The sequence below is a fragment of the Microcaecilia unicolor genome, chromosome 1 (genome assembly GCF_901765095.1).
Source record: "Microcaecilia unicolor chromosome 1, aMicUni1.1, whole genome shotgun sequence".
In the NCBI taxonomy this organism is placed as follows: domain Eukaryota; kingdom Metazoa; phylum Chordata; class Amphibia; order Gymnophiona; family Siphonopidae; genus Microcaecilia; species Microcaecilia unicolor.
The window spans coordinates 604,214,119-604,233,993 of NC_044031.1; the positions used below are offsets into that span (position 1 = coordinate 604,214,119).

At 45.7% G+C, this 19,875-nt stretch overlaps 1 protein-coding gene across 1 annotated transcript in view; it reads right to left on the reverse strand.

Moving 5' to 3' along the window:
- The window catches only part of PTK2 (protein tyrosine kinase 2), a 714,868-nt gene that overhangs the window by 494,442 nt on the left and 200,551 nt on the right, over positions 1–19,875 (reverse strand). Inside the window, 1 exon segment of the mRNA XM_030219604.1 lies at positions 19,031–19,061. Coding sequence (XP_030075464.1) covers positions 19,031–19,061 — 31 coding nt within the window.

The window sequence follows — 19,875 nt, forward strand, 5'->3', positions numbered from 1 at the left end:
TTCAGAAAAAACAGTCACCAGACAACAAAGGTAGAAAAAATCATTTTATTTTCATTTTATGTCCAATTCGAGAATTTACATCTGCTGTCTTATTTTACACTGGGTATACTGGAGCTGTAACAGCTTATAGAAATTATTTGTAATGAAAAAAAATCACAAGTTATTTTTTTGCTCCTATACTGGTATAGTATTTTTAATGATACTGCTTATATGCGCCCTGCGTCAAAACGTAATGATGTCAGAGGGCAGAACAGTGAGAGGGAAGGGAAACCAGCGCCAGCAAGCCACAGAACGTTCAGGTACAAATTGAGGGGAGGAGAGAATCGCGAGGGGAGGGGAAGGGAGGGCAGAGCAGAGAATGGATGGGATGGAAGAACAGTAGAGGACAGAATCGCGGGACATTGAGGGGAGGGGGGAGAGGAGGGGAGGGCAGGGCAGAGGAGAATTGATGGACATGGATGGGATGGGAGGACAGTAGAGAGAATTGCGGGACACGGATGGGAGGGCAGGGAAGAGGAGAATCGCGGGACACGGATGGGAGGGCAGGGAAGAATCGCTGGACATGGAGGGGAGGGCAGGGGAGAGAGAAAAAAAAAAGCTTACATGACAGCCTTCCTAGGGTCAGTTTCATTGTTGAGGGAAACGGGCATGGTTCCACTAGTCTTACATAAAAGTGGCTCCAAAGAAAGGAGAAACAACAGCGGGGACAGCGAGCATCCCTGGCGAGTTCCACGTCCTATGGGGAACACCTCCATTTTCACTCCATTCACCAACAGTGCTGCCTGTGGCAAGGAATATAATGTCATTACTGCCTGCAGAAACCAGTCCTGCAACCCCACCCATCACAATGTTGCAAACAAGAGCCACCACACTCTGTCAAATGCTCTTTCCGCGTCCAGGCTCACCCACCATGTAGGAGGCCCCTGTTGTTCTCCCATGCAACATAGCTACTATTGATTTGCGAACATTGAGCACTGACTGGTGACCCCTACTACTACTACTTAACATTTCTAGAGCGCTACTAGGGTTACGCAGCGCTGTACAGATTAAGAAAAAGGACAGTCCCTGCTCCAAGGAGCTTACAATCTAATGGGCAAAATGTCAAGTAGGGGCAGTCCAGATTTCCTGAATAGAGGTATGGTGGTTAGGTGCCAAAGGCGACATTGAAGAGGTGGGCTTTTAGCAAGGCTTTGAAGATGGGCAGGGAGGTGGCCTGGCGTATGGGCTCAGTGAGTTTGTTCCAGGCATGGGGTGAGGCGAGGCAGAAAGGGCGGAGCCTGGAGTTGGCGGTGGTGGAGAAGGGTACCGACAGGAGGGATTTATCTTGAGAACGGAGGTTACAGGTAGGAATATAAGGGGAAATGAGGGTAGAGAGGTAGGGAGGGGCTGTAGATCAAGTACATTGTAGGTTAAAAGGAGAAGCTTAAACTGTATGCAGTACCTGATCGGAAGCCAGTGAAGTGACTTGAGGAGAGGGGTGATATGAGTGTACCGGTTCAGGCGGAAGATAAGATGTGCAGCAGAGTTTTTGAACAGACTGATGGGGGGATAGATGGCAAAGTGGGAGGCCAGTGAGGAGTAGGTTGCAGTAGTCAAGGCGAGAGGTAATGAGAGAATGGATGAGAGTTCGGGTGGTGTGCTCAGACAGGAAGGGGCGAATTTTGCTGATGTTATAGAGGAAGAAGTGACAGGTCGTGGCTATCTGCTGGATATGCGCAGAGAAAGAGAGGGAGGAGTCAAAGATGACCCCGAGGTTGCGGGCAGATGAGATGGGGACAATGGGGGTGTTATCGACAGAGATAGAGAGTGGAGGGAGAGGAGAAGTGGGTTTGGGAGGGAAGACAATAAGCTCGGTCTTGGCCATGTTCAGTTTCAAGTGGCGGTTGAACATCCAGGTCGCAATGTCGGCTAAGCAGGCCGATACTTTAGCCCGGGTTTCTGCAGTGATGTCTGGTGTGGAGAGATAAAGCTGGGTGTCATCAGCATAAAGATGATATTGGAACCCATGGGAGGAGATTAGAGAACCCAGGGAGGAGGTGTAGATTGAGGAAAAGAAGGGGTCCAAGGACGGATCCCTGAGGAACTCCAACAGCGAGCGGGATGGGGGTGGAGGAAGAACCCTGAGAATGTACTCTGAAGTTACAGTGGGAGAGATAAGAGGAGAACCAGGAGAGGACAGAGCCCTGGAACCCGAGTGAGGACAGTGTGGCGAGAAGTAAGTTATGATTGACAGTGTCAAAAGCGGCGGATAGGTCGAGGAGGATAAGGATGGAGTAGTGACCTTTGGATTTGGCAAGGAACAGGTCATTGCAGACTTTTGAAAGTGCCGTTTCCATCGAGTGTAGGGGGTGAAAGCCGGATTGGAGTGGATCGAGAATGGCGTGAGAGGAGAGGAAATCAAGGCAACGGCTGTGAACGGCGCGTTCAAGTATCTTGGAGAGGAAGGGTAGTAGGGCAATAGGGCGGTAGTTGGAGGGGACAGGTAGGGTCAAGTGATGGTTTTTTTGAGGAGTGGTTTGACTACAGCATGCTTGAAGGTGTCAGGGACAGTTGCAGTAGAGAGAAAGAGGTTGAGGATATGACAAATGGGAGGGGTGACAGTAGGAGTGATGGTGTTAAGTAAGTTGGTGGGGATGGGGTCAGAGGAACAGGTGGTGCATTTTGAAGAGGAGAGAAGATAGGCGGTTTCCTCTTCGGTGATAACAGGAAAAGAGGAGAAGGAGGCCTGGGTTGGTTGGTTGAGGGAGTGTGTTATAGGGTGAGGAGGAGGAGAAGATGGTTTGGTGGTGAATTAGAGGTTGATTTTCTGCACCTTGTCGCGAAAGTACTCCGCCAGTGATTGAGGAGAGAGTGAGGGGGGGGGGGGGTGGTAGCGGAGGGCACTTTGAGGAGGGAGTTAAGGGTGGCGAAGAGACGGACGGGGGTTAGAACTGAGGGAGTTAGTCAATTGGGTGTAATAGTCTGTTTGGCGGAGAATAGGGAGGACTGTAAGGAGGATAACATGAATTTATAATGAATGAAAATCGGTGTGGGGTGCGAGGATTTTCTCCAGAGGCGTTCAGCCGAATCGGGCGCAGGAGCGAAGGTATCGGGTGCAAGGGGTCAGCCAGGGCTGGGGATTGGTACGCCTTATGGGAAGGGAGATGGACGGTTGCAAGGGCGTAAAGAGCGGAGGAGAGGGTGGCATTGTATGTGGAAACAGCCTTGTCGACAGTCTCGGAGGACATGATGGAGGGGAGGAGATCAGAGATAGTAGAGGATAAGGTGGGAGGGTCGACCGCCTGGAGATTCCTAGAAGTAGTGGTTAGTTATTGGCGCTGGGACTGAGGGGGAGGGTTGCTAAAGTGTGAAGGTGATCAGGTGATGGTCAGAGAGAGGAACAGCTGAGGCGCAGAAATGGAGGGGGAGCAGGTAGCAAGAGAGGACGAGGTCAAGATAGTGGCCAGATTGGTGAGTAGGGGGTGTGGAGCTCAGTTGGAGGTTGAAGGAGGAGGTTTAGAGTGAGGAATTGAGAAGCGTATGAGTCGGAAGGGTTATCAGTGGTATGTTAAAATCACCAAGAATGAGGGATGGGGATGAGGGCTCAAGAAAAACGGAGAGCTAGGCATCGAAATCGGTAAGGAAGGGAAGGGAGGGATTATTAGGGGGGCGGTAAATGACTGTAACTCTGAGTGGCAGCGGGTTAGAATAGACGGATGGAGTGAACTTCAAAGGATGAGAAACAGTGAGACTGTGGTAGAAGGAGAGATTGAAAACTGCAGGTTGAAAACTGCAAATCAAACCTTGTCCTCTACTATTACTTGAGGCAACAGCAGAGCCAACAACAATTTCATATTTATTTATTTATTTAACACATTTATACCCCACATTTTCCCACTTAGTTGCAGGCTCAATGTGGCTTACACAGTACAGTGGAGGCAGGCTCCAGTTCGGTAAAATACAAATACACCATATAGTAGTAAGCATATAAGTAACGCAATATAAAGCAACGACGAAATAAAGAGGAGGTGTGTGTTAAAAGTCCAATACGGTCCATAGCTTTGCTGTGTCGCAGGAAATAGAAAGTTAATTTGGGTCTGAGGGGTTAGGCCTTCCTAAACAAGTGGTTTTCAGCGACTTCCTGAAGTTAAGATGGTTATGGATAGCATTCCATAGTTGTGTATTTATGTAAGAAAAGCTGGGTGCATAAGTTGATTTGTATCTAGGTCCGTTGCAGTCTGGATAATGCAAATTTAAGTAAGTTCGGGATAGACTGGAAACTGTTTTTGGGTGGTAGATTTATGAGGTTCAACATGTATCCAGGAACTTCACCTCCACAGGATTATTTGTAGTAAATAATCATGTGGACCAGAGTGCAAACCTTGAGCAATACGTTCCTTGGTGGAAGCCAATGCAATTTTTCACAAAGAGGTTTGGCACTCCCAAATTTTGATTTTCCAAAGATCAGTCTGGCTGCTGTATTCTGTGCAGTCTGAAGTTTCTTAGTTAGTTGTCTTTACAACCTGCATAAATTCCATTGCAGTAATCCAAATGGCTCAATTACCATTGATTGTATCAAGTATGAAATACATCTCGTGGGAAGAAAGGTTTTATTTCAATAATTTTTATTGATGAAATATACAAACATATAAAGCACCATTCACACATTATTCTGATAATTCCGCAAACCACAGTGCTTATTACTAGAAAACAATTTTTTCCTCACCATTTTATCCCCTTTTTATGTTTTGTAAACCCTTTCCCCACCCCCCTATCTCCTTCCAAATCGAACAGCATTATATATAGCACCTGTATGTACTTCCAAACAATAAAGTTCGTTATCAACTATGTATTATGTACATGCACCTGTATAAGCTACACTCGAATGTAGAGAGCTTTGTTTCTTATTAGCTCTACCACTTTCATATCAAAGGCCTTTGTCCCAAAAACAATCCCTCCCCCCTCCCTTCCCAGTTCCTTGAAATATAGATGCAGTTTGACCACGGCACTTTCTCGTTCACTCTGCTTCAGATGCTTCCCGCCTCCCTTGTCTATATGTCTCAGCTTTGAAGAATGTGGCGGCGGACAGCAGGATGCATCGTGTTCCAATATTTCCTCCATGTTGCTTAAACACATTAGGGTCTCTTACATGGTTAGTTACTGAAACTACTCCACAGAGCTCCTGGTGCATTAGCTCAGTATCTTCGTCCTCCATAATTCTCTCGTAGGGGGCTGCTCTTTCTCTCCATTTAAGGAGGATCACTTGTTTTCCAACTAGTGGTTACTCTTTGTAAAAATCCCATCATGCCCGATGGCATATGGTTGCCCCAACTGAAATATATCAAACAAAAACAAGGGTCCCGCCGACAGTTTTCGTTTCCAGTACTGCCCCAATTCTGTTATTATTTGTATCCAGAATTTCTGGATATCTGGGCATTTCCAAAATAAATGGCCCAGGGTCGCTTCTGCCATTCTGCATTTAGGGCACGTCCCAGTGCCAAACCTGCTTTTTGCGCCCTACTTGGTGCTATATAAGTGCGCAGGGCAAACTTGTACTGCTGTTCCCAATGTCGTATAAAAATGGATCTCTTTAAAATTGCCCTCAAGAAGTCCCGAAGATCTTCTACCGTTAACTCGGTTCCCAGATCTCGGGACCAACTTGTCGCAAGTTTGCTAGTAATCTATATCTGGTGTGGTGTCTTGAAGATTGCGATGATTGAAAGCGCAGGGGCACTATATTTGTGATCCAGTGTTAATGCTGTTGAGAGCACATTCTTGCACGTCCTCGCTTAAGTTGAATGCTCCCAGCGTCTGAGCATAATGTTGTACTTGTGCATACCCAAAAAAGTCTGTATCCACAATGCCGTACTCTCTCTTCAAATCCTCCATGGATTTAAGCTGCCCCCTCTTCGTCTACAGCTGATATAGATATAAAATTCCAGCGTCTCCACCGCACAAATACTTTATCTGTTGTTCCCGCTGGAAAGTCCGGGTTCAACCTCAGGGAGACAAATGGTGTCGCTGCTGCCGAAAAATCATGTCTCTTACACAGCCATCTCCACATTGCTCTAGCTGAACGCACAAACCAGTTCATGGGGGTTTTAATTCCCACCCCGTTTTTGGTGGTATGCAGCTGGCAGCTCAGGTGTACTCCAGGTGTCAAGGAAGCCTCCAACTGCGGTGTTCGTGAAGTGTTGACTACTACCAGCCAATCCCTTACATGTCGCATAGTGCAAGAAATAGTGAGGTATCTAATACTCAGTAAACCCATTCCCCCATGTGTTTTAGGCTTATATAGTACTTCTAATGGCAACCTGGGTCTTTTGTTGTCCACAAAACTTCCTCAACATGACCTTCAACTCCCTCTCCTCCCTTCCCCTCAGATGCAGTGGCAATACCTGGAACTTATATAACCATTTTCGGGGCTATGAACATGTTAAAGAGAGCTATGCGTCCCGACAGGGAAAGCGGACAAGCGCTCCACATTCCCAGTAGGCGTCCAGTCTCCGCTAACAGGGGTCTCACATTTATCTTATACAGTGTGGATAATTTAACCGGAATTTCTACCCCTAAATATTTCAATCTCCCCTCTGCCCACTGGAAAGGGAATGGCCCTACCCAACTTTGTTGTGCTTCCTCTGTCATCCCCATTGCCATTGATTTTGACAGGTTCAAGCGGAATCCTGACAGATCTCCATAACCTGTACCTCCTTCAACAAGTTCCGTATGGAGTCCCGTGGTTGTCTACCATCAGCATTAGATCATCTGCATATGCTAAGAGCTTAAGTACTCTTTCCTACCTCCACACCTTTGATCCCAGGGTTTTGCCTTATATTACATAAAGGGGTTCTAACGCCAACAGAAAAAGCAATGGGGATAGTGGGCATCCCTGTCGTGTCCCTCTTCTTATCAGAAATTCATCCGTTCTTACCCCATTAACTATCAGTCGAGCTCTCGGATCTGTATAAAGCGCCACCAATACTCCCGCAAACCAACCCTGCACTCCCATCCAACGCAATGTTCCCTTTGTAGGAAAGGCCATGTTCCCATGTCAAAGCACGCTCTGCATCCAAAACTGATCGCTTATACTCTGGGTGCCCTTTCTGGAGCTTCCACTACTGCTGCTATAGTTTCCTCACATTAATAACGAATGACGGTCCCGGAACAAAGCCAACCTGTTCCCCTTAATCAAGGAGGGTATTACCTGGGCCAAGCGCTCAGCCCATAACTCGGGTCAGAATTTTAATGTCGACGTTTATTAAGATATTGGGTCTGTACGCTGCTGGATCATCTAAGCTTCGTCCAGGCTTCGGTATTCAAACTAATCAGCGCTTCCATTAGCATATCTAGGTAATTTCCCCTCTTTCATCACTGTTTCATAGACACTCATAAGGGGGCCCATGATCTGCCGTTTCAGGGATTTATAAAATTCCCCCGAGGAAAACCGTCGGGACCTGGAGCTGAATACAGTTTTAATGCCTGTATAGCCTCAGTACCTCTTGGCTCCCAAGGAGACTCTAAAGTATTCAGTTGTTCTCCTGTCAGTTGGGGCATATTCGACCACTGTAGATACTTTCTTTATTTTTTCCCCTATTTTTATCCTGTGCCTCTGCTCCCATTTCTTCCGCCGCATACAGACGGGCAAAATGCTTATGAAAAGTGTCTGCTATCCCTTCCGGATTCGAATATGAGTGTACCTGAGGGAGTCCGTATTGTGTAATAACCTGCGGCCTGCGGACACCCTTTATCAGGCGCGCCAGCATACTACCTGGTCTGTCTCATAGCGGCGGAGATTGTATCTGTGCGTGGTCATGCCTTATGATATCTTTCCTGTAGTAAACTATTTAACTCCACCCCTCGCTGCAATCAAGGAGTCTAAATTAGCCCTGGTGTGTGTCTCTGCATGTTTCTTCCTAGCTATTTTGACCTTTTCCTTCCGGTTCTACTATCCTTTGTGCAATCATTCGATTTCTCCTGAGACATATGCAATTATCTCTCCACGCATCACTGCCTTAGCTGTGGACCAAAACAGTGTTGGGGCACTAAGATGTTGTTCATTATTTTTTAAGAATTCTTCCCATCTTTTGGCCAAGAATTCTGTAAACTCTGTGGAGGAGTGTAAATACGATGGGAATCTCCAGCCTCCCAAACCACGATAATACGGCCGGGGTCAATATCTACCCAAATTATAGCATGATCGAGAGCTCCTCTGGGCCCACTTCCGCACTGACAATTCGATTAAACCACTCCAGATGTCACCAATATGTAATCAATCCTAGACTGGGTTCCGTGGGCCCTCGAAGTGTGCGTGTAATCCCGCTCTTCTTCATGCAGCAATCTCCAAGGGTCCACCAAACCCAGTCCGTCACATAATGTATCAAGCACCCCAGACCCAGAAGTCCCCCCATCCGTTGATTCCTCGATCTATCTAGTATGGGATCCAACACCTGATTCATGTCTCCAGCCATATTATGGGATCTGACCCCCTGTTTCTGCACTGCGCAAAAAGCTCTGAAAAAAATTTTCTCCCGCCAGTTTGAGGGCATATACTGCTACTAGTAAATATGATTGCCCTTGAAGATTAAGACGGACCCTACGTATCTTCCCTCATTATCTGCAAATAGTAGCTTGGCCTGTACCATGGCATTTTTATGGATTAGTATTGCTACTCCGCCTCGTCTACCCACTGCTGGGGAGCCAAAACCTCTCCTACCCACTGTCGTTTTAATTTCTGAAGCTCACCCATGGACAGTCGGGTCTCTTGAATACAAGCTATGTCCACCCGATGCGTTTAAGTGCACTAAGAATTTTGCTCGCTTTACTGGGGATGTTATCCCGCACACATTCACGAGATCACCCGTGTAACGCACTCAGTCGTTTACTCATTACCTACTTTCTCCTTATTAAAAGGTAACAGCCTGTTCGCCTTCCTTGTCCCTAGGGGACCAGCCTCCCCCAGGGATCCGTGTTATGTCCTGCCATCTGCCAATTCCTCATCCCCTGCTGTTTCATCACCTGAACCCTTATCAAATGCCTCTGTATCCCAATGCCAACCCGCACTCTATATGTCTTATTTCCCTCTATGTGTCCCTCCTCTCCCCCTTCCCCACCTCCCCCACCTGCCGCCTAACCCTTTCCCCCCCCGTTTCCTTTTAATTCCCATGTCCCTTACCATGATATCTTATGGCTAGGTGGGGTTCCCCGCCTCCTCCATCCCCCAACTCCTTGTGTGTTAATTACACTGCGTGTTGTTGGAATTCATTGTCTATATCCTTATGTAGTCTTATCATACCCATAGGTGTGTGTACCTCAGGAGACCTGATCTCCTTGACATTTTTCAAAACTTCCTCTTCTGGCGAGCCGGTCTTACCCATATGTATTAGTTCTTGAACATGTTTTTGTGCCTCTTTGAAATTATCATACGATTTCCATCTTCCTTCTGTCTTCACTTTTTAAAATGGCTAGGTATATCAACCTAAAAGGCACTTGTGCTTCCTGCAGCTGCTGGCAGAGTGGCGTATAACGTCGGCGCTTCTCCTGTAGGGCCATGAATAGTCCTGATAAATACGTCTCTGATGCCCATCATATCTCAGTTCATTCCTTTTGGAGGCGCGCTCCTCTTAATATTTCGTCCTTATGTACATAGTTATGTATTTTTATCACTGTTCGCGGGGCATTTTCCCGTCTTGCTTTCTGCCGATTCGATGGGCCCGCTCCAGGACACAGTTTCCCTGCGTGATCCGACAAGGCAAATTCTTCTGCCAGCCACTTCTCTAAAACTATAGGCAATACCTTGTCGGTCACCGTCTCGGGAAGCCCTACGATCCGAAGGTTGCCACGTCGTGATCGATTTTCAAGATAGTCCTACTTTCGCTTGTAAATGCTCAATCTCCGTCGCCATCTTTTGCAGCTTCTGTGTTACTGGGCTGCCGTGTCTTCCACTTCCGACACCCGATGTTCAAGTTCTCCCAGCCTCTGCACCGTCTCCACTGCTTGCGCTTCCAGGTTGATATTTTTGAGCAAAGTTTATCTAATTTTTGATCCAATGTTGTGCTCACCACTTCTGTCAATTGTCGTATTTGCTCCTCGTGAAGGAGCCGCCTCCATGCGCCGTCTTGGCCATCTTCCGCGCTGCTTGACGCCTTTGGTTTTTCTTTTTTTCCCGGTTCTACTCGCCATCGATGCTTTTGGTTGTACTCAGAAATCTTTCCATAAGATTTCCCTCTTACTTGAAGATGCGTTTTAGGTATGTTTCCAACGTTTTAAAGCGGCATTAGGAGTCGGGGCATAGGAGGACGCGGGACACGTCTTCCTCTCTCTAGAGCATCACGTGACCCCCCGGAAGAAAGGTTTTATACGTTTAAGTTTCCACATTGAATGGAACATTTTCTTTGTATTGGAATTTAATATCTACATTAATCAATGATATGGGGCGGTAAGAACCAGGCTGAGTCTGCTCTCACCCAGGCTTCAGTATGAGACTTATGAGAGCTGTATTGGCATGTCGGGGGAACCCCCCCCCCCCCTCCACAACGACTGTAATATAATAATCTAATAGAGGGGCCTACGACCTAATTTTGTAATATCTTGTAGAACTCACTCGTGTACCCATCTGGGCCTGGAGCAGGCTTTAATGCCTTAATGGTGCATTGTAATTCTTTGGCTGTCATCGGTTGGTTAAGGGACTCTAACGCCCCTTCCTGGAAGGCTGGGCATCCCCGAAGCCTGAAGATACCTATATATACTGCCTCTGCTTCTTTAGTGAAAGCTCCAGGTACATATAAAGCTGCGAAATGTCGCCGAAAGATCTCCGCTATGTCTTCTAATTTGGTAAAGATAACTCCGGATTGGCTGTGGAGGGCGGAAATGAAATGTGATCTCACTTGCTTTTTGGACTATCCTTGCCAACAGCCCCCCCCCCCCCCCCCCCCCCCCCCCATGTTTTACAATTTATACTTGTGGTAAATCAGTGTTCTTGTTATTCTCTCATGTAGTAAACTATTAAGGGCCGCCCTCGTTGCTGTCAGGTATCATATGGTGGTGATGTGGGGGTGCCTAGCATATCTACACTTGAGTGCCGTAATCATTTTCTAAGTCCACTATTTCCTGCACGATGCGTCGATTCCGTTCCACTAACGTAAGCCAATTATGTCCCCTCTTAAAACCACCTTGGCCGTGGACCAGAACAGCATCGGGTCATCCAAGTGCTGGTGATTCGAGGAGACAAACTCCTGTCATTTAGTCTGTAAGTACCAAGTGAACTCCACCGAGGGGAACAGATATGCCGGGAACAACAAACCCGAAGCCCGCTGGAAATTGCTTGCAGCCTCTAAATCTACCCAAATCAGCGCATGGTCTGAGATTTCCTCTGGTCCCTATTGTGGCAGAAAGTGCCTGAGAAAACAGTCCCTGTGATAGCAATATATAGTCTAACGCGACTTGAGTTCTATGCGCCCAAGAGATGTGTGTAAACTCTTTGTCATCTAGATGTAATAACCTCCATGTATCTACTAGTCCCATTGCCGTACAGAATAACTCCAGCTCTGACGGGGCTAGTCCCACTTGAGTTTGCTGGGGACCCTTACGGTCCATAGCCAGGTCAAACACTGAATTCATGTCCCCCGCCATAATTACTGACAAGTTTGGGTATCTCTGGCACTGAGCTAGTAACTGCACATAAAAGGTCTTATCAGGCCCTACTGGCGCATATAATGCCACCAGCAGCACCTCCCGGCCCTGTAAATTAAGTTGAAGCCTCACATATCTGCCTTCCGAATCCTGAAATTGTAATTTAGCTTGACAGGCAAAGGATTATGCAATAAATTGTCACTCCTCCTCTGGAACCCTCTGCTGGTGACCTCAAAGACCTCCCCTACCCATTGACGCTGCAAATTCCCATGTTCCTCTGTAGATAGCCTCGTCTCCTGCAGGCAGGCAATATCAGTATTGTGCCTTTCAGGGCTGATACAATTTTTTGCTCTCTTAATTGGAGAAGTATTCCCACAACATTCCACGAGACTACCCGAATTGAACGTGAGGGTTTAGCCAGTATCTCTAAAGAAAAAGTGTTTTGAAGTATCTGTCCTCTGTGTGAACCCCAGGGCACCCAGCTTCCCCCCCAGGGAACTTCCAAACCAACGTCCCATCTACCCTTAACTTCGCTCTCATCAGATGATTCCTTCTTTCAGTTTGACTTATGCTGCCACCCACATCAAATCTTTCCCCATGGAGTGTTGTGTGCTTGCCCTGAACCCTTTTCCCTCCCTCAACCATCCCTCATCCCTCCCCTTCCATCCCCCTTCCCCAACTCTGCCCCCCCTTAAGGTCCCTTACAAAAATCCAACTCGTCATCGAGATGGATAGCAAAGCCACATTTGATGCCTGAGGCCTCTCACCCCCACTTGATATAAAACATTGAAACTGAAACTTTTGAGCAACTGATTCATTCTATATAGCATTAAGATAAACACATGACTTCTCAAATACCTTTGTCATTATGATATCACACAGTCCACATTATTAATGTTTGCTTGAGGATTTAGCACAGCTCTCTTTCACCAGTTTCTCCACAAATTCCCGCGTTGACTCAATGGTGGTCAGAGACTGCCAGTGACCATTATGCTGTACTTTAAGCACTGCGGAATAAAGTAGCAAGAATTTTATGTTATTCTCATGCAGCTGCCTGCATAGCGGTGTAAACTGCTTTCGATGCTCCTGCAGAGACAGCGAGTAATCTTGAAGATATGAATTGTATTGCCATTGTATTGGAGCAATACAATCCACAATTCCAGGAATAACATGTATAGAATGTTTGTACGTTTGGAAAGCTTGCCAGGTGCCCTTGGCCTGGATTGGCCGCTGTCGTGGACAGGATGCTGGGCTCGATGGACCCTTGGTCTTTTCCCAGTATGGCATTACTTATGTACATCTCTCTTTTTAATCTGTATCCTCACAGAATCTCCACTTTATGACTATAGTTGTGAACCTTTACTAGAACCGCACGCGGGACTTGTCAACCATATTGAGTTCGTCCTACGCAGTGTGCCCGCTCAAGACACAGAGGCCCTGAATGATCAGACAGCGCGAATTCTGCAGTTAGCCATTTCTCCAGGACCGATGACAAGGCTCTATCTCCTACCGTCTCTGGTAAGTCAATAATCCATAGATTAGCTCAACACAATCTATTCTCTAAATCGTCCAGCTTTGCCGCTAATGTGTTCACTGTAGTCTGGAGCTTCTCCATGGCTGATGCTGCCGAAGGAGAAGCGTCCTCCAGTACTGAAACCCTTTGCTCCAGTTCTCCTGTACGTTTGCTGGTATCCGCTAATAAGGTCTAAAAACTAGCAAGTTTCTCTGTGAGGCGTTCCATCTGTGGTTCTAGCGCCTTCTCCACCACCGCTGTTATCTGCAAGAGCTGCTCCTCTGAGAATGCCTGCCCTCCTTGTAGCTGCTTCACCTCCAACTTGGTGTCAGCCGCTCGTGGTTTTTCTTCTCGCGTTTCAATCCCTTACCAACCATACCCGAAGCCTCCAAATATTTGTCCATCTGATAGACACTTCTTAAATGAAGTTGAGGGGCAGGTCGCCATAAACTAGTGTGTTTTACTGATTGCCAGGGGTTTAGGGCCTCGGAGAGCTAGCACAACACGTCTTGCCCAAGAGGCCCATTTTTTATATATGTGGACAATGTTACTGTGTTTCTTCCAGTGACTGAGGACTGGGCTACCACAATAAATGTGTGGAACTGACAATCTTAGCTCACTGACTTAAACTGAATCAAGATAAAACCATATTTTTGTGAATAGGTTCATCTGAAAATATTAAATTTCCTCAGCATTTTTCTATAAAGACAGATACTACTATAAATCACTTCTATAGCGCTACCAGTCATATGCAGCGCTTTACAATTGAACATGAAGAAGACAGTCCCTGCTCTAAAGAGCTTACAATCTAAATCAGGACAAACAGACAGGACCAAAAAGGAGAAGGGAAGGACAGACAGAAGGACACATAAGGATAAGAAAAAAGTTACAAGTCAGGAGTCGAAAGCAGCATCAAACAGATAGGCCTTTAGCCCGGATTTGAAGGCACCCAGGGATAGAGCTAGACGTAATGGCTCAGGAAGCCTATTCCAGGCATAAGGTGCGGCGAGATAGAAGGAGCGGAGTCTGGAGTTAGCGATGGAGGAGAAGGGTGCAATTAGGAGAGATTTGCCTAGTGAACGGAGTTCTAGGGAAGGAGTGTAGGGAGAGATGAGGGTGGAGAGGTAGTGAGGGGCTGCAGAGTGAATGCACTTATAGGTCAACAAGAGGAGCTTGAATTGTAAACGGAAACAGATAGGGAGCCAGTGAAGTGATTTCAGGAGAGGGCTGATATGGGCATAACGACTTTGGCAAAATATTAGTCGTGCGGAAGAGTTTGAACAGATTGAAGAGGAGAGAGATGGCTGAGTGGAAGACCTGAGAGAAGCAAGTTGCAGTAGTCTAAGCGAGAGGTGATGAGAGTTTGGATGAGGGTTCTTGTAGCGTGTTCAGAAAGGAAAGGGCGAATTCTGGCGATGTTATAAAGGAAGAAACAACAGGTTTTAGCAATCTGCTGAATATGGGCAGAGAAGGAGGAGGAGTCGAAGATGACCCCAAGGTTGCGAGCAGACGAGACAGGAAGAATGAGCATGTTGTCGACAAAAATAGAAAATGGGGGAAGGGGAGAGGTTGGTTTAGGAGGGAAGATAAGGAGTTCAGTTTTGGACATATTGAGTTTCAGGTGGCGGTGAAACGTCTAGGTAGCAATGTCAGAGAGGCAGGCAGATACCTTGGACTGGATTTCTGCCGAGATTACTGGTGTGGAGAGGTAGATCTGGAAGTCATCAGCGTAAAGGTGATACTGAAAGCTGTGTGATGAGATCAAAGCACCAAGGGAGGAAGTATAGATGGAGAAAAAGAGAGGTCCTAGAACAGATCCTTGAGGTACACCCACTGACAGCGGGATAGAGGAAGAGGAGTAACCACCAGAGTATACACTAAAAGTACGCTGTAAGCGATTAGAAGAGAACCAGGGGAGAGCAGAATTCCGAAATCCAAGTGAGGACAGCGTGTCAAGGAGTAGGCTGTGATCAACAGTATCAAAGGCAGCAGAAAGATCAAGAAGGAGGAGGATAGAATAGAGCCCTTTCGATTTAGCCAGGAATAGATCATTGGAGACTTTAGTAAGTGCTGTTTCAGTTGAATGAAGAGGACGAAAGCCAGATTGGAGTGGATCAAGAATAGGTTGAGAAGAAAGAAAGTCAAGGCAGCGACGGTGGACAGCACTTTCTAGTAACTTGGATAAGAAAGGAAGGACGGAGATGGGGCGATAGTTGGAAGGAGAGGTAGGATCCAGAGAAGGTATTTTGAGGAGTGGGGTGACCACGGCATGCTTAAAGGCATCAGGGACAGTCGCAGTGGAAAGTGACAGATTGAGGATATGACAGATGAAAGGGGTGACAGCAGGAGAGATAGTGTTGAGTAGGTGAGTGGGAATAGAGTCAGAGGAGCAGGTGGTTAGTTTGAGGATTGAAGAAGAAGTAAAGTTTCTTCTTCAGTGATTTCGGAAAAGGAAGAAAAGGAGGTAGGAGTAAGAGGGTTGGGAGAGTAGACTAAGGGAAGAAGGGGTGAAGGAGAGCTGGTTGTGAATTCAAGTTTTATCTTGTGAACCTTATTGTGAAAGTAATCAGCCAAAGTCTGGGGAGAAAGTGAAGGGGGAGTTGGAGGAGAAGGCGCTTTGAGGAGAGAGTTAGCATGGCAAAGAGATGTAGTACAGTCTTGATTATCCAAGAGATAAATTACAGTCTTGATTATCCAACATACGCTAATCCAACTATCCCGCATATCCAACAGACAACCCCCTTTCTCAGTGATGTTATCGTATCTCTCTCCATTTTCTAGAGTAGCATAGATGTAAGTTTTGCACTTGAGACAATTTGTTTCAGAACGGGGGCATTGCTTTTACAGCAAAACAGCACTGTTTGGACCCTACTTTCATAGCATTTGTTTATGCACTGTTTGAGGGGTTACAGTTATTTTCCATATTATTCAATAACGGATCGGTCCCATTTATATCGGATAATCGAGAATTTACTGGTCACTTTTGAGTCTCTAAGATTTTGCAGGTGGTTGACAGTTCATTAACATTTGCATTTTGTGTAAAATCTTTATTCCACAAATATTTCTATATGCTTAAAAATTGAGAACGGCCAAATTTAGGTTACTAGTTCAGATCTTGATTCTGTCTAGGATAGATTACTGTAAAGCGAAGGTACTTACCTGCAGCAGGTGTTCTCCAAGGACAGTAGGCCTTATATTCTCACAAGTGGGGTTAACGCGATGCCGTGGTGCCCAGTCTGGAGCTTGTAACAAGCTCAAAACAGAGCTTTGTGGAGCACAAAACACCCTCCATCGTGCATGCGTGAGTGCCTTCCCGCCTTCCAAAAGGGCACGTCTCCCGTAGTTAGATACTATATCAAAAATAAAACTGTAAATAGGAGACAACTCCAAGGGGAGGTGGGTGGGTTTGTGAGAACATAAGGCCTGCTGACCTCGGAGAACACCTGCAACAGTTAAGAACCTTCGCTTTCTCCAAGGACAAGCAGGCCTATTAATTCTCAAGTGGGGAATCCTTAGCATCCAGTTTTAAGACAAATAACAAACATTGGACAATTGGGCCATGCAACGGCAAGGACATAACTCAGATTTACCTGAAACTACATACAAACTGAGTGAGTGTGCAGCCTGGAACAGAACAAAAAGGGCCTACTAGGGTGGAGTTGGATTCTAGACCCCAAACAGATTCTGCAACACTGTCTGCCCGAACAGACTACCGTGTCAGGTACCCTGCTCGAGGCAGTAATGAGATGTGCATGTGTGGACTGAAGACCATGTCGCAGCCTTGCGAATTTCTTCAATGAAGGCTGACCACAAGTGGGCTACCAATGCAGCCATGGCTCTGATATGCGCCTTGACATGACCCTCTAGGGTCAGCCCAGCCTGGGCATAAGTGAAGGAAAAGCAATCTGCCAGCCAATTAGAGATGGAGGCCCCCACCCTATTGGGATCAAAAGAAACAAAAAGCTGGGCGGACTGTCTGTTGGGGCCTTGTCCACTCCGTGCAACAGGCCAATGCTCGCTTGAAGTCCAAGGTGTGCAAGGTGCTCTCGCCAGGATGGGCATGAGATTGGGGAAAGAATGTTGGCAAGACAATCGACTGGTTCAGAGGGAACTCCAACACAACTTTCTGTAAGAACTTAGGGCGTGTGGAGGACTACTCTGTTGTGATAAAACTTAATGACTAAGGTGCATCCACTAAAAAGGCCTGAATTTCAATGACTTCAAGTGAAGTACTTCAGATGGCAGGAAGTCAGAGGCTCAAGCGGAGCTTTCATCAGCTGGGTTACAATGAAGTTGAGGTCCCATGAAAACAGGTGGTTTGAAAGGGGGCTCTGACAAAAGCAAACCTCGCATGAAGCAAACAAGATGCTGCCAGAGATGGGTTTACCCTCTATATAGTGATTAGCACTAATTGCACTGAGGTGAATCCTTACAGAGTTGGTCATAAGACCAGACTCAGAAATATGCAAGCAGGGTCTGTGTACGGCATGAAATAGGATCTAAGGCCTTGCCCTTACACCAATGCTGGAGGAAGGCATGCCACGCTGGTCTGTCATGAGCCTGAAGCCTGGAACAAAACTGAGGGACTTTGTGATTCATCTGTGGCAGAAAGAACTACCCAGGGGTGCCCCACACTCAGAAGATCTGACAGGTAATGCCCATGCTGAGAGACCACTCGTGCGGTTGCATAACCCTGCTCAATTTGTCGGCCAGACTGTTGTTTTTGCCCACCCGGTAAGTGGCTCAAAGGAACATGCAGTGCTGGCGAGCCCAGCGCCACATCCGGACGGCCTCATGACACATAGGGCATGATCCGGTGCCCCGCTTGTTGTGTTGGTGTAATACATTGCAACCTGGTTGTCTGTTTGAATGAGTACAATTTGGTGAGATGGCCAATCTCTGAAAGTCTTTAGAGTGTCCCAGATTGCCCGGAGTTCCAGAAGATTGATCTGTAAAGACACAAGTAAAGGACCTCCAAGGATTGCTCTCACACTGCAGAAAAGAAACTCACTCTGCACCAACTCTTTTACAATCTCATCCAGATGTCAGTCAAAACGGTACATCAACCAATTGCTTTAGCCAGAGGTGGCTCCTAACAGAGGAAGTATAAAGTTTAAACCATCACTTTAACTGAAACTGTCATAGAAAAATGTATTATACCAGCTATAAAGTTGCAACTGGTGTTGTCAGAAATGCAAGAAATGTCTTTTTGACCTGGCAGTTTCCTCCTGCTCCTCTCTCTTAGTTAGGTCCCCCTAGCCAAAATACCAACCACAACTTACTTTTCTGAATTGAATATACCACTCTCAGTAATGACTCTATTCATATTTATTTATTTATTTATTGCACTTGTACCCCACATTATCCCACCTTTTTGCAGGCTCAATGTGGCTTACAGAGTAGGTTATGATAGAGACAGTACCTGATTTAAATACAATTGATCAAAAGCAGAGGTAAGAGAGGTGGTAGTTGGGCGGATGCTTGGGTAGATTATATGTAAAGTCTAGTTGAATATTTTCAATCCTTTTCAGCATTACCCCTCTCCAGCCACTTATTTCCAGGCACTGCCACCAATTCTCTTCTCCCTCCTTCCATCATCCTTAATCATATAATACATTGCAGAAAACAACCTGAAGATTTAAAAACTTTTAGTTTAAAGAACAAATCAATTCAAATCTTATTTCTCATGGAAGGTGGTTCCATAACATGGCAGCGACTGAAGGAAATGCTCAGTTTCTGAGACCCAACTTGATCAATGAAAACTAAGTAACCTCTACATCCCATTTATTTAATTTTAATACTGTTTAGACAGTCAATTTGAACATGACAATTTCTCTCCTGAATTATATAACTGCTTTAAGCTTTGCAAAAACACAAGACTGAATTTTAAAATGTTTCAGCAAAACTTACTTTGGTATAGACGGCAAAGCTCTTTCACCTTCTGCAGAAAGAGAAACAAAAGTGATTTTAGTAAGGGTTTCAATTAAATATAATACACATTTCTGTAATTATAACAAATAATTTAATTTTTGCTTGATATTAATTTTCAAGTACAGAAAATTTAATTAGTTACTTGTAACAGGTGTTCTCCATGATACAGAATACAAGTTCTCACAATTGGGTGACAACTTTCAATGGAGCATGGGCAGTTTCTCACTCTGCTGTCACATGGGAACTCCCTCTGAGTATTTATATCCTGCTGACCATGGAGAATTCCTGCTACAGGAAATCAACTTGATGTTCTCCAAAGATAAGCAGGATAGCAAGACCTCACAGATGGGACTCCACAGCTGCAGAACAGAAATGGGTAAAAATAAATGCCAAATGTGCAACAAGATTAAGATATAAATGTACAGACTGAAGCTAATGTTGCAGCTGTGTTACTATCCTTCATAAAGGTTAATTCTCAAGAAGATTATCAATACAGTCATGGATTGCATATTATGAGCTTTGACATGGTCCTCAAAGAGCAAACATATCTGGGTATAAGCAAAGAAATGCAGTCTGCAACCCAACTAGATAGTGTTTCACAATGGCAGTCCTAAGTTTGTTTCCAATTTGCAATTTTGTCAAATATGAAACGATTTTAGCTGAACGTCATGATACTTTAGATAGATTTAATAAAATATGGAATCCTTTACTATTTTGTAATGTTCCTGAACTCAATTGATATCTTTCCTCTTAAACGATGCTCCTTCACTAGTGTTTGAATTCATTACTAACATGCTTTATATCTAATAACTAGTATAAAAGGC